The 13,947-nt window shown below is 47.2% G+C and overlaps 1 protein-coding gene across 1 annotated transcript in view; it reads right to left on the bottom strand.

Annotated features, from left to right (window-relative positions):
• LOC141108537 (heat shock factor protein 3-like) overlaps positions 1–13,256 on the bottom strand; it is a 77,616-nt gene extending 64,360 nt beyond the window's left edge. Inside the window, exon 1 of the mRNA XM_073600218.1 lies at positions 12,963–13,256. Coding sequence (XP_073456319.1) covers positions 12,963–13,073 — 111 coding nt within the window. The 5' untranslated portion in view covers positions 13,074–13,256. The remainder of the gene's footprint in view (positions 1–12,962) is intronic.
• Between the last annotated feature and the right edge of the window lie 691 nt (positions 13,257–13,947).

The raw sequence follows: 13,947 nt of genomic DNA, 5'->3' as shown, positions 1-13,947 counted from the left end.
ACACATCTTTTGGTCTTGCTCCAAGTTGGGAAATTTATGGGGAGAGGTCCGCCGCATAACACAGAAATTTACGGATTACAAAATCCCAGATGATGTGGCATTTTTTTCTGCTACATCCCTCAGAGATTCCGACCAAAAAATACAAAAGAAATCACTAGTACGCCACTTACTAAATGGCGCTAAGGCATGTATACCAAAAAATACAAAAGAAATCACTAGTACGCCACTTACCAAATGGCGCTAAGGCATGTATACCTCTTTACTGGAAACAGCAGTGCCCACCGACCATTGCGTGTTGGCTGCAGAAGGTGGAGGACATGAACAAGATGGAGGACCTAGTCATTACTGCACAACACAACCGTTAGAAATACACAAAAACCTGGAGTCAATGGAATATCTTTATCTTCTCTGATGAGGGGAAAACTCTGTTAGGATCATAGATCATATATACCTAGAAACCGCAGTCTCTCCCCCACGCCTATCTCCCTTTCCCTCTTCTCCTCTAGTACCCTATCCCCGCTATTCTACTTCCTTCCACAAACCTTTCTGTTTTTGAGGAAAAAAACGGAAAAGACACTGGGGAGATCCTGTTACCTTATGATACTCGCGTGGAGGTTAGACCCTGCGAGCTTACACTCTGTAAACCAAAAACATTGTGTTCTTTGTGTTAAACTATTAAGCAAGATGATGTTGAAATATATGTACAAACTTACTACACTTTGAATTCAAGAAATGTAACCTCAGCGATATAGATTTCTTTTGTAAATATGGGATCTCGCCCCTTTGTGAGTGTTCAATAAAACATTATATTTGAAAAAAAAAAAAAAAATACCTTGGAATGTCTACTTTCCAAAAAGGGGGTTGTTTGTACTTTCCTGGCTTGTTAGGCCCCTTTCACCTAACAAGCCCACTCGGGATCTGCCTGTTCGTTTTTTCAGGCGGATCCGAGCGGGCCATCCATTGACTCCTATGGGGAGATGGCTGTCAGTGGAGATGTGTCCGCTGACACCCGCCTGCGATCCGATCCGCCAAAATCACATGTATGGCAATGCGTTCGCCATCCATCTTGGCGGATTGGATGAGATCTAATGAAAACGGATATGCTCTATAGGAATCAGCGGCGCTCTGACAGGCCCCTCCCCACTCAGTGAGCAGAAACGGACCTGTCATCTGCCGATTCAGCGGAGATCAACAGAGAGATCTCCCGCTGAGCTAGCGGAGTCCGTTGAGCGGATCCGTCCTGCGTGGAAGAGGCCTAAGTGTCTCATCAGGTGTGATTAATTTTCAATGATTGGCACCACAGCTTGTACACTATATAACAGGGATATGCAATTAGCGGACCTCCAGCTGTTGCAGAACTACAAGTCCCATGAGGCATAGCAAGACTGACAGCCACAAGCATGATACCCAGAGGCAGAGGCATGATGGGACTTGTAGTTTTGCAACAGCTGGAGGTCCGCCAATTGCATATCCCTGGTCTATAACCTTCACACAGACCAAATATACACCGATTTGGGTTGTTTTTACTAAAGAAATGTAGCAGAACACATTTTGGCTGAAATTTATGAAAAAAAAAAAAAAATGGACCGATTTGAAAAATTTTATAACAGAAACTAAGAAATTTTTTTTTTTTTTTTTTTTTTTTTTACACAATTTTCGACCTTTTATTATATATTTAGCAAAAACTAAAAAAAGACCCAGCGGTGATTAACCCCTTTCTGCCTAAGTCTTTTTCTGACAGTTAAAATCTGTATTTCTCGAATCGTCTTCCAGGGCAGCATCCGAGAGATAGGCTCCTCCTCCCTAAAACAGGAAACACATTAGTCCACCATTATAAATTTCACACTCTTACCTGTGTGCCTCAGTTGTTTGTGTTTCCTCCGGACCCACAGGAGCTGCAAGAACGTTTGTTATTTTATTTTCACCTGTCTCTGTGCTTGTTGCAGGAGACCCCCTGCCAGCATCCCATACAGCCCAAGGGGCTTTGGGAGGGCGAGCAGGCGCAGCACTGGGCAACATTGCTCAAAGCCTGAGATTTCGCCCCTACTGAGGGGTCTGCAATCATCCCCCCAGGCTGCAGGAGGACTCTGTCATCCCCACCCCATGCCGCTGTTAGGCCTGTGTATGCTTCCGCAAGCACCCCCCTCTGGCTTTCCGCAGAATCTGGAGCCCGCCAGGGGGGATGGATACATGCATAGATGGGCGCCCCCCCCCCCCCCCCCCCCGCCGCCGCCGACCGCTGCCGAAAACCTCAGCAGCAGAGGGTCTAGCAGGGAGGGTTTTGCACCTTCTAAATTAGGTCCCTGGTGGCTGCGGCTGTCCCCCCAAACTAATCCACCGCTCTCCGGGCGGCGCAGCAGCGTCCTCACCGCCACAGGCCGCTACAGGAAGTCGGGGGTGTACCAAGATGGCGCCGAGGAAGTTCCGCTTCCGGGTTGGCGGCCATTTTCCCGTAGTCTATCTACTGCGGAGATAGAGCAGGGACACCTAGGGGCGGGAAGTTTAAAAAAAAAAAAAAAAAAAAAAAAAAGAGAAAGAAAACAGAATACAAATAGCAAATTTGTTCAATGCTACCCTTCACTACCAGCACAGTTACTCTACAATACAGCGGCATGTGCAGGTGTGTCCACCAACCTGCACGGGGTCAGCCAGGGGCGGGGCCGGAGCTTATGCAGGAAGCAGATAAAAAGGCCTCTAAGCAGAGGATCCTGGTGGCTGATCATGTCTGACGCTTCCCCACCCTGCCCTGCAGATCCTGCAAATCAGGACAGCTCCAAGGTAAGCCAGAATATTCTTGAATTATCTCTGTCTTAACCTCTTTACTGCCTATCTACAGGCAGTTCCTTTGACCACCTAAACTCACGGGGTTTTTTTGTTCTCTATGCTCGCTTGCAGGCAAAGACCCCTGAGGAAAGGAAGGCTAAAGGCAAAACATGTGCCTCATGCAGCCACAGGCTTTCCCCAGATTGGAAAAAGCCCCTGTGTCAGAAATGCTTAGACAAAATGGTGGCAAAAGAATCACAGGGATTTTTGAAAGACCTGCTCAATTCTTTTAAGAAAGAAATTCAGAGCACCATGGCACCACTACGCTCAGCTATAGAGAAATTAGAAACGCCAGCAAGTGTCGCTCAGGCCAGTATCCCATCTACCAGCGGCAGAGAAAAAGCTTTTCATCCCCGCCACAATCAAACGCAGATACCCGTTTGCGGAAGCAGACACCAAAACCTGGGCTAAATGCCCCAAGGTGGATGCCTCTCTGGCAAAAATCACGAACAAATCGGACTTGGCTTTTGATGACGCAGGTACCCTCAGCGACCCCATGGACAAGAAAATAGAAGCTCTCCTGAAAAGGGCATGGGAAGCAGGGGCGGCAAACCTAAATCCGGCTATTGCTTCCACCTGCACAGCTCGAACCTTGCTAATCTGGCTAACCCAGCTGCAAGATCTATTGGAGAACGACACACCCAGGGAGGAACTAATTAAAACCATCCCCACACTAACTAGAGCGGCAGCTTTCTTGGCAGATGCTTCAGCAGAAACTGTCAGAATATCCTCTAGGACCACGGCACTACTAAACTCGGCCCGCAGAGCCCTGTGGTTAAAATCCTGGGGGGGGGATGCACCTTCCAAGAACCGTTAATGTGGCATACCATTCACTGGAGACCTACTGTTTGGTCCCGAACTAGAAACAGTCCTGGATAGGACTGCAGCAAAAAATAAGGGGTTCCCTCAAACCAAGAAGAGACAAGGGAAGGCGCCCTTTCGGCATTTCAAGAAATTCAATAAGCCAGGGGCAAAAAAGCACTGGGGTCAACAAAACAAGAAAGGCAAAGGTGAATTCATCCTCAAGCCTAATACCCAAAAGAACAAAAAACAATGACTGCCTTCAGGTGGGGGGCAGATTGGCGGCTTTCTCCCACCAATGGGAGGAGATAACAGAAAACAAATTCATACTGCGCACCATAGCGGACGGTTACGCAATAGAATTCTCCAACCGCCCCCCAACCAAATACTTAGCGACCATGCTACCCAAGGACAGCAATCAAGCAAAGGTGTTTCTAGAATCCCTACAGAAACTATTAGATCAGAAGGTGATTTGTCACGTTCCCCAAGAGGAGGAACAAAAGGGCTTCTACTCACACATCTTCGCAAAAAGAAAACCATCAGGCAAACTAAGGCTGATACTAAACCTCAAACCACTCAACCGAGGAATAAGATACAAGAGATTCAGAATGGAATCTATCTATTCAATCAGGAACATCCTACCGCAGGAGACATTCATGGCAACACTAGACTTACAGGATGCCTACCTACATGTCCCCATAAGGAAGGATCACCAAAAGTTTCTAAGGTTCGCAATCCAGGGGCCAGCAGCTACGCTGCACCTACAGTACACAACTCTCCCCTTCGGAATCTCCTCAGCTCCAAGAATATTCTCAAAAATAATGGCGGAAGCGCTAAAAGGTCTAAGACAGGAGGGTATTGGAATAATACCATACTTAGACGACCTCCTGTTCTTTGCGGACTCAGCAGCAATCCTAGAAAACAACCTGCGCAAGAGTATGATCCATCTGCAAAACCTGGGATGGTTAATAAACGCAGAGAAATCGCAAATGATCCCAAGCCAGAGAGTAGTGTACCTGGGATACGTGCTGGACTCCAGACTGTCAAAAATTTTCCTAACAAAGGAAAAAGACGTAAAAATGACACAAGCAATTACGTCCCTGCTAAGGAACCATTCCACAACGATCAGGCACGGAATGTCCGTACTAGGACTGATGACGTCTTCCATTCCAGCCATCACCTGGGCACAAATTCACATGCGACCCTTACAGAACTACATTCTGTCCCAATGGGATGGCAGGCAAGCATCCCTAGAAAAATCCATTCCCGTCCCCGCCACAGTCAAACAAACACTCTACTGGTGGCTCAACCCACTTCGGGTCATCGAGGGGCGCAGATGGGCTCAAGTCAATCCAGTCAGCATCACCACCGATGCAAGCGCCCTAGGATGGGGAGCCCACATGGAAGGGCGGTTCTCGCAAGGGAAATGGACACCCAAATGGGCACAAGCCTCCTCAAACTTGAGAGAGCTGAAAGCTGTGGGGGAAGCGCTAAAAACCTTCAAGCCAGCATTACAGGGGAAGGATGTAAAGATACAACCAGACAACGCAACGACAGTCGCATACCTAAACAGACAAGGGGGCACAAAATCCCAAAAACTGATGAGACTGACACAATCTATCCTACTGTGGACAGAAGTGAACATAAGATCGATATCCGGTATTCATCTAAAAGGAACAGACAATACAGTGGCAGATTTCCTGAGCCGGAAAACGATAAAACACACGGAATGGTCGCTAAACCAAACAACCTTCACTCAAATCACCCAGAAGTGGGGAATACCCGAAGTAGACCTATTTGCTTCCAGGGCGAACGCAAAATCTCCGATATTTTTCTCCCTGGACCCTACAGATGGCAACAGCGGGGTGGATGCTTTCAACCAAAACTGGAAATGGCATCTGTGCTATGCATTCCCTCCAACTGCCATAATCCCAAAAGTAATCCAAAAAATCAAGGCAGAGAAAACAACAGTGATACTAATAGCACCACACTGGCCCCAGAGAGCATGGTTCAGTCATTTAAAAAATCTCAGCATACAACCTCAGCTGACACTGACGGACCGCCCGGATCTACTGTCACAAGGCCCAGTCAACCATCCGAACCACAAAATCTTGAAGCTCTCGGCTTGGTTACTGAGAGGGTAAAACTCCAGAACAAAGGCCTGTCAGACAGAGTAATCAACACCATCTTAAACAGCAGAAAGCCGGTAACGAGAGCCATCTATGAGAAAATAAGGAAAAAATTTGTTTCTTGGTACGAAGACAGACCAATCTCCAACGGTGGGATAATTCCAATAGTTTTGGACTTCCTACAAGATGGTGCAGACAAAAACATATCACCAAGTACCCTGAAAGTACAAGTTGCAGCACTTTCCTCGGTCATGGATACTAGACTAGCGGAAGACCCGCTGATAAGACGATTCCTCATAGCTCTTAAAAGATCCAAACCAGCCAAATTGTACAAAACTCCCACCTGGGACATGGGCACAGTACTTAAGGGCTTTCTTTCCCCTCCGTTTGAACCTATCGAGGACAGCTCAGACAAAAACCTCACGTTAAAAACTGCGCTCCTTCTGGCCTTAGTATCCGCCAGAAGAGTGAGTGAGATCCAAGCTCTATCTTCAATAGAACCATACTGTCTAATACATCTGGACAAGATAATTCTCTCTCCAGATCCGGCCTTTCTACCCAAGGTCTCTTCTACATTTCACAGAACCCAAAACATCGTCATACCCTCACTTCCAACAACCATGGATAGTAGGAAAAGAAACATTTACAGCAAACTTGATGTAAGGAACACGCTCATAGCGTATCTCGAAAGAACAAAAGAATGGCGTAGAACGACCTCCCTCTTCATCCTCTATGCAGGAATCAACAGAGGGAAACAAGCTTCAAAAAGCACCATCAGCAGATGGATAAGGATGGCCATACAGATTACCTATAAGGCACAGAATCTCACTCCACCTAGTGAAATCAGAGCGCACTCAACTAGAGCCTGGGCAACCTCGGCCGCAGAGAAAGCAGGGGCAACTCCGGAGCAGATCTGCAGGGCAGCGACATGGTCGAGCTTCAGTACTTTCGCTAAGCACTACCGCATAGACCAGCTGTCTGACCAAGACCAAGCATTTGGTCGTAAAGTGCTCCAGTCTCTAACCCCACCCTAGTAAGTATTGCTTGATATATCCTCTCGGATGCTGCCCTGGAAGACGATTCGAGAAAACAGAGTTAGGTACCTGGTAACTCTTTTTCTAAGAAGTCTTCCAGGGCAGCACTAGTTCCCACCCTTGAAACAACAAAAACCAGGTACAGAGGGGGAGCTTGCAGCTTACAGGGAATTCCTTCGGTGCTTTAACATAACTGAGGCACACAGGTAAGAGTGTGAAATTTATAATGGTGGACTAATGTGTTTCCTGTTTTAGGGAGGAGGAGCCTATCTCTCGGATGCTGCCCTGGAAGACTTCTTAGAAAAAGAGTTACCAGGTACCTAACTCTGTTTTTTTTGGCTACAAAATGACTTAGAACCCCCAAACACACTATATATTCACACACACACACACACACACACACATACATTATTATTATTCAGGTTTTATATAGCGCCAACCGTTTGCACAGTGCTTTACAACATGAGGGCAGGCAAACATTACAGTTGCATTACAATTTGGTACAAGAGGAATCAGAGGGCCCCCCTCATTAGAGCTTACAATCTAAAAAGGGAGGGTCAATTGATACAAAAAGGTAATAGCTGTGGGGGATGAGCTGATGGAGGAAGTAAAATGGTGTATTAGTTAGAAGCAGGATAAGCTTCTTTAAAGAGAAGGGTTTTCAGGGATCATCTAAAGATGTACAGATTAGGGGACAATCGGACAGATTGGGGTAGGGAGTTCCAAAGGATGGGAGAAGCTCTTGAGAAATCCTGGAGGGAGCATGGGAGGAGGTGACAAGGGAGCTAGAGAGTAGGAGGCCTTGGGAGGACCAAAGAGAGTGGCTTGGTTGGCGTTTTGGGACTAGGTTAGTGATGTAGCTGGGGGCAGAGTTATGGATCGCTTTGCAAATTATTGTTAGTAGTTTGAATTTTTTTGTTGGGTGAGTGGAAGCCAGTGGAGGGATTGGCAGAGAGGGGTGGAGGACACTGAACAGTTGGTAAGGTGGAGGAGTCTTGCAGCAGCATTCATTATGGACTGAAGTGGGGATAGTCTATGTAGAGGTAATCCAATGAGGAGGGAGTTGTAGTAGTCGAGGAATAACCCGGGAGTGAATTAGAAGCTTTGTGATGTCATTAGTTAAAAAGGGGCGTATTCTAGAGATGTTGCGGAGGCGAAGGCGGCATGATTTGGACACTGATTGGATGTGGGCCTGAAAGGACAGTTCAGAGTCTAGGATTACCCCTAGCACCCTGGCATGTGTGGAAGGACTGATAGATGTGCCATTGATTTTGACAGAGAAGCTAGGGGAAGGGGCACATGGGGGAGGAAATATTAAGAGCTCAGTTTTAGATAGATTTAGTTTGAGGAAGCGGTTTGACATCCAGGCTGATATGTCTGTTAGTAAATCAGTGATTTGTGAGGAGACTGATGGGGTGAGCTGAGGGGCAGAGAGATAGATTTGGGTGTCATCAGCATATAAATGGTAGCGGAAGCCATGGAAGGCTATCAGCTGACCCAGGGAGGACGTGTAGATTGACAATAGTAGAGGTCCAAGGACAGAACCTTGGGGGACCCCAACAGTAGGAGGAGTTGAAGAAGAGGAAGTGGAGTTGTAAGGGACACTGAAGGTGCGGTGAAATAGGCAAGATTAGAACCAACGGAGAATGCACAAATTGAGTTTTTTGAGGAGGGGGTGGTCAACTGTATCAAAGGCAGCGGAAAGGTCCAAAAGTAAGGAATAATGACCATTGGTTTTGTCTGTTAGTAAGTAGTTTGTGAGTTTTAGGAGGGCAGTCTCTGTGGAGTGCTATGGGCGAAATCCAGACTGAAAGGGATCAAGAAGATTATTCTCAATGAGGTGGTGCCTCAGTCGGTTGTAGACTAAATGTTCAAGGAGTTTGGAGGCAAAAGGGAGTAGAGATGGGTCTTAGGTAGTTAAGATTGGTGGGGTCTGAGGCCTTTTTTGGTATGGGAGTGACTAGCGCATGTTTAAGAGGGTTGGGGAAGATGCCAGTAGAAAGTGAGAGGTTGAAGATATAAGTTAACCACTTGACGACCGCTCACTGTATATATACGTCATTTTTTTGAAGATGGATATCTCGGTAACGGCAGCAGCTGCTGCCACAACCGAGGTATCCATCTTTACAGCGAGCGGTTCTGTACACGATAATGGTGGTCTCTGCGGCGGGTTCGCCGCGAGATCACCGTTATCGGTGGCGGGAGAGGTGCACCCCCCCTCCCGCCGCTCTCCTGCTTACCGGAGCCGTCGGTAGCGGCGGAGGAGATCGGGACCTGTCACCGCTGAGGTACTGAGACGAGTGAGGCCAAGATGGCCCCCACCCGTCTCTATACCATGTGACGGCCGGAGCGACGTCATTACGACGGCTCCGCCCACTTCTCTTAAAGGCACAATTTTTTGTGTGTCATTTTTTTAAACGACTTTTTTTTTTTTTTTTTTTGCATTCTAGTGTAAATATGAGATCTGAGGACTTTTTGACCCCAGATCTCATATTTAAGAGGACCTGTCATGCTTTTTTCTATTACAAGGAATATTTACATTCCTTGTAATAGGAATAAAAGTGATTCAAATTTTTTTTTTTTTAAAACAGTGAAAAAATAAATAAAATAAAGTAAAATAAATAATTAAAAAAAAAAAAAAATTTTTTTAAAGCGCCCTGTCCCGACGAGCTCGCGCGCAGAAGCGAACGCATACGTGAGTAGCGCCCGCATATGAAAACGGTGGTCAAACCACACGTGAGGTATTGCCGCGACCGGTAGAGTGAGAGCAATAATTCTCGCCCTAGACCTCCTCTGTAACGCAAAACATGCAACCTGTAGAATTTTTTAAACGTCGCCTATGGAGATTTTTAAGGGTAAAAGTTTGACGCTATTCCACGAGCGGGCGCAATTTTGAAGCGTGACATGTTGGGTATCAATTTACTTGGCGTAACATTATCTTTCACAATATAAAAAAAATTGGGCTAACTTTACTGTTGTCTTATTTTTTTATTCAAAAAAGTGAATTTTTTTCAAAAAAAAGTGCGCTTATAAGACCGCTGCGCAAATACGGTGCAAAAAAAGTATTGCAATGACCGCCATTTTATTCTCTAGGGTGTTAGAAAAAAAACCATATATAATGTTTGCGGGTTCTAAGTAATTTTCTAGCAAAAAAACCTGTCTTAAACATGTAAACACCTAAAATCCAAAACGAGGCTGGTCCTTAAGTGGTTAAGGAGTGTTGGATTGAGTCAGATGGTGACCATAGTATTTGAGAAGGAACAGGGTCCAGGGGGCAAGAGGTTAGGTGGGCATTAGAAAAAAAGTTTAGTGACTTCCTCTATAGTAGCTGAGTTAAAAGAGCGCCTGTGGCATAAGACCAAGCTCCAGGAAGACTTCACACAATATAAATCTGCACTCCTAAAATACTATTCCTGCCTTCACACTGCCAAACAGACCTACTTTATCACACTCATTAACACCTTCTCATCCAGTCCACGTCAACTCTTCTCTACCTTCAACACTCTACTCTGTCCTCCACCTACCAACTCACTCACTGCCCAGGAGATTGCCAATCACTTCAAAACTAAGATTGATACAATTCATGAGATGCGCAAAAACCTCCCCCATGGAACACCCCATGTCCACAGATACAATCATTACTTTCCTCATTCAACCCTGCTACTATTAATGAGGTTGCTAAACTTTTATCTAACACTCATCTAACCACCTGCCCCCTGGATCCTGCTCCCTCACAAATGCTACGCTCACCCCCTGACTTGATTGTACACTCTCTAACTCACATTTTCAACCTCTCCCTCTCTTGTGGCATCTTCCCAAACTCTCTAAAACATGCGCTAGTCACCCCCATACTTAAAAAGCCCTCACTGGACACCACCAATCTTAACAACCTACGTCCTATCTCCTTACTCGCCTTCTCCTCCAAACTTCTTGAAAGACTGGTCTACAACCGACCAAGTGACCATCTGACCATGAATAAACTTCCTGATCCCCTTCAGTCTGGATTTCGCCCTCAACAATCCACGGAAACTGCTCTCCTTAAACTCTCAAATGACCTACTAATGGCTAAAACCAGTGGACAGTAGACACTACACTGTACTACTTCTCCTGGAACTCTCTGCTGCCTTTGACACAGTGGACCACCCCCTCCTCCTCCTCAATAAACTCCACTCCTTTGGTCTCCATGACTGTACTCTTCGCTGGTTCTCATCCTACCTATCCCACCGCTCCTTCAGTGTCACTTACAACTCTACTTCCTCCTCTCCTCTTCCTTTCTCCGTTGGTGTCCCCCAAGGTTCTGTTCTTGGACCTCTCCTTTTCTCAATCTACACCACCTCCTTGGGTCAGTTGATTGCCTCCCACGGCTTTAAATATCATCTCTACGCTGACGACACTCAAATCTATCTCTCCACCCCCCAGCTCTCTCCATCTGTCTCCTCACGCATTACCAACTTACTAGCAGACTTATCAGCCTGGATGTCACATCACTTCCTCAAACTCAACCTAACCAAAACCAAGCTCATGATATTTCCTCCCTCAGGTGCCACTTCCCCTGATTTCTCTGTCAATATTAATGGCTCAACTATCAACCCATCTCCCCACGCCAAGGTCCTAGGTGTACTCCTGGACTCTAAACTAACCTTTCGGCCCCACATTCTATCACTATCCAAAATTTGCCGCCTCAACCTTTGCAACATCTCCAAGATACGCCCCTTCCTAACCAATGTCACCACAAAGCTTCTAATCCACTCCCTGGTCATCTCCCGCCTCGACTACTGCAACTCCCTTCTCATTGGTTTACCTCTAAATAGGCTATCCCCACTTCAGTCCGTCATGAACGCTGCTGCCAGGCTCATCCACCACACAAACCGCTCAGCGTCTGCCACACCCCTCTGCCAATCCCTCCATTGGCTGCCACTCAGTCACCAAATTAAATTCAAGATACTAACTATAACTTACAAAGCCATCCACAACCTGGCCCCCAGCTACATCTCTAACCTAGTCACAAAATACCAACCTAATCGTTCCCTTCGCTCCTCCCAAGACCTCCTGCTCTCAAACTCCCTTGTCACCTCATCCCATGCTTGCCTTCAGGACTTCTCCAGAGCCTCCCCCATACTCTGGAATGCTCTACCCCAATCTGTCCGATTTTCTCCTACGTTATCCACGTTCAGACGATCCCTGAAGACTCATCTCTTCGTAGAAGCCTATCTGGCTCCCACCTAACAACTGTACATTTATCTTCTCAATCAGCACATCACCCACAGTCATTACCTCTTGTATCTCTTGACCTTCCCTCTTAGATTATAAGCTCTAAGGAGCAGGGCTCTCTGATTCCTCCTGTATTAAAGTGTATTGTATTTGTACTGTCTACCCTCAAGTTGTAAAACTGTTAGCGGCTATATAAATCCTGTATAATAATTTTAAAAAAGTGTGTGTATATATATTAGCAGGGACCCTAGAGAATAAAATGGCGATCATTGCAATATTCTAGTGTTCCCTCATTTGCAGGGGTTTCCTCTTACTTCCTGTTTTGGGTATTGGGCAGGAAGTAAAGGGAAATCTCCCTAATTGGGACACTACAAAAAAAACAAACAAAAAAAACAAAACAAAAGAAAAGCAAAGCTTCCCTTACTCCATCTAAAATGACGTTTTGCCTTTAGTCGTACTTTGAAGGTGATATTTAGCAGCGGGGAGAGAGAAGAATAAGGCGGTCAGACCCTGTCGTTGAGCTCTGAGTGGGGGGGGAGGGGGGGGGCTTCCAGGTGTCCCCCAACTTGTATGAAGGCGAATCATAGGACAGACACACAAATCTCCCAATTTTTCGGAGATGGGAACGAGGGACACCTACTAGCAAAAGTATGCAGGCATAGGACACGCCCCCTTAAAGGAGAATTGCATAGAAAAAAAATAAATGATTGGTTAAACCCACATGTGCTTTTTACCACTACTATTCCCTTATATTGGCTTTTGGAATTTACAAATGCAGCAATTTAGAGATCAGATGAAAGGTTTAGCGCTGGAAAACACTTTTTGATAGATATAAAGTGCATTTTATATACAATTATATAGATAAGACCAAAATGAGGGACAAATGAGGAGGAAAGAGGGACAGTCCCTCCAAATCAGGGACATTTGGGATCTATGGTTACATGGGGGGGGGTGTTGTGGTTACCCAGCTCCAGGTGATGACGTCACTGTTGCTCGGGTCCTCCAGCAGCGCCCAGAGCTTCATGAGAAAGGCGGGGACCGGGGGAGAGCCGAGCGGGGCGGAGGGCTCCTTCATCCTGACACCGGACAGAGGAAGGGGGCGAGCTCTTCACACCGAACAACGCTGGAAACACCGACTTCCGGGACACGCACGACCACACCCCCTCCACGGCTCTGATTGGCTGGGGGGGAATGCGCTCCGCCCATCGTGACACAATCCTGGGGGTGTGGCCAGCAGGCCGAGGGCTCTGGAAGTGGGGGTGTGTGATCGGGAGGTACGTGGTTTTGTGAGGGGGCGTGGCCGAGAAATGCACAGCGTCGCCGCGAGGAAGGGGGGTGTGGTGCACGGCGGCGGGCGTGGCCAGGAGGGAAGGAAAGCTTTATCAGGGCATGTGGACGGGAGGTACACGGCTCTGTAAGGGGGGGTGGCCAGCTCTGTGAGGGGGTGTGGCCGAGAAGTATATGGCTCCGTGAGGGGGTGTGGCCGAGAAGTACATGGCTTCGTGAGGGGGTGTGGCCGAGAAGTACATGGCTCTGTGAGGGGGTGTGGCCGCGAAGTACATGGCTGCGTGAGGGGGTGTGGCCGAGAAGTACATGGCTCTATGAGGAGGTGTGGCCGAGAAGTACATGGTTCTGTGAGGGGGTTGTGGCCAGGAGGTTAGGACGTGGAGATGCACGGCTCTGTGTCTGTGAAGGGGTGTGGCCGAGGAGTACATGGCTTTGTGATGGGGTGGGGCCGGCTCTGAGAGGGGGTGTGGCTAGGACGTCTGGAGATGTATGACTCTGTAGAGGGGGGCGTGGCCGAGAAGTTCTCCATCCCAGTGTTTTGGTTGCTCAACCTGTGGCCCTCCAGCTGTTGCAAAACTACAAGTCCCATGAGGCATTGCAAGGCTGACAGTTACAAGCCTGACTCCCACAGGCAGAGGTATTATGGGACTTGTAGTTCTGCA

This window comes from Aquarana catesbeiana, linkage group LG09 (assembly GCF_042186555.1).
Source record: "Aquarana catesbeiana isolate 2022-GZ linkage group LG09, ASM4218655v1, whole genome shotgun sequence".
In the NCBI taxonomy this organism is placed as follows: Eukaryota; Metazoa; Chordata; class Amphibia; order Anura; family Ranidae; genus Aquarana; species Aquarana catesbeiana.
Note: the sequence above shows the minus strand (reverse complement) of the source record. Positions and strands in the feature narration are given on the sequence as shown.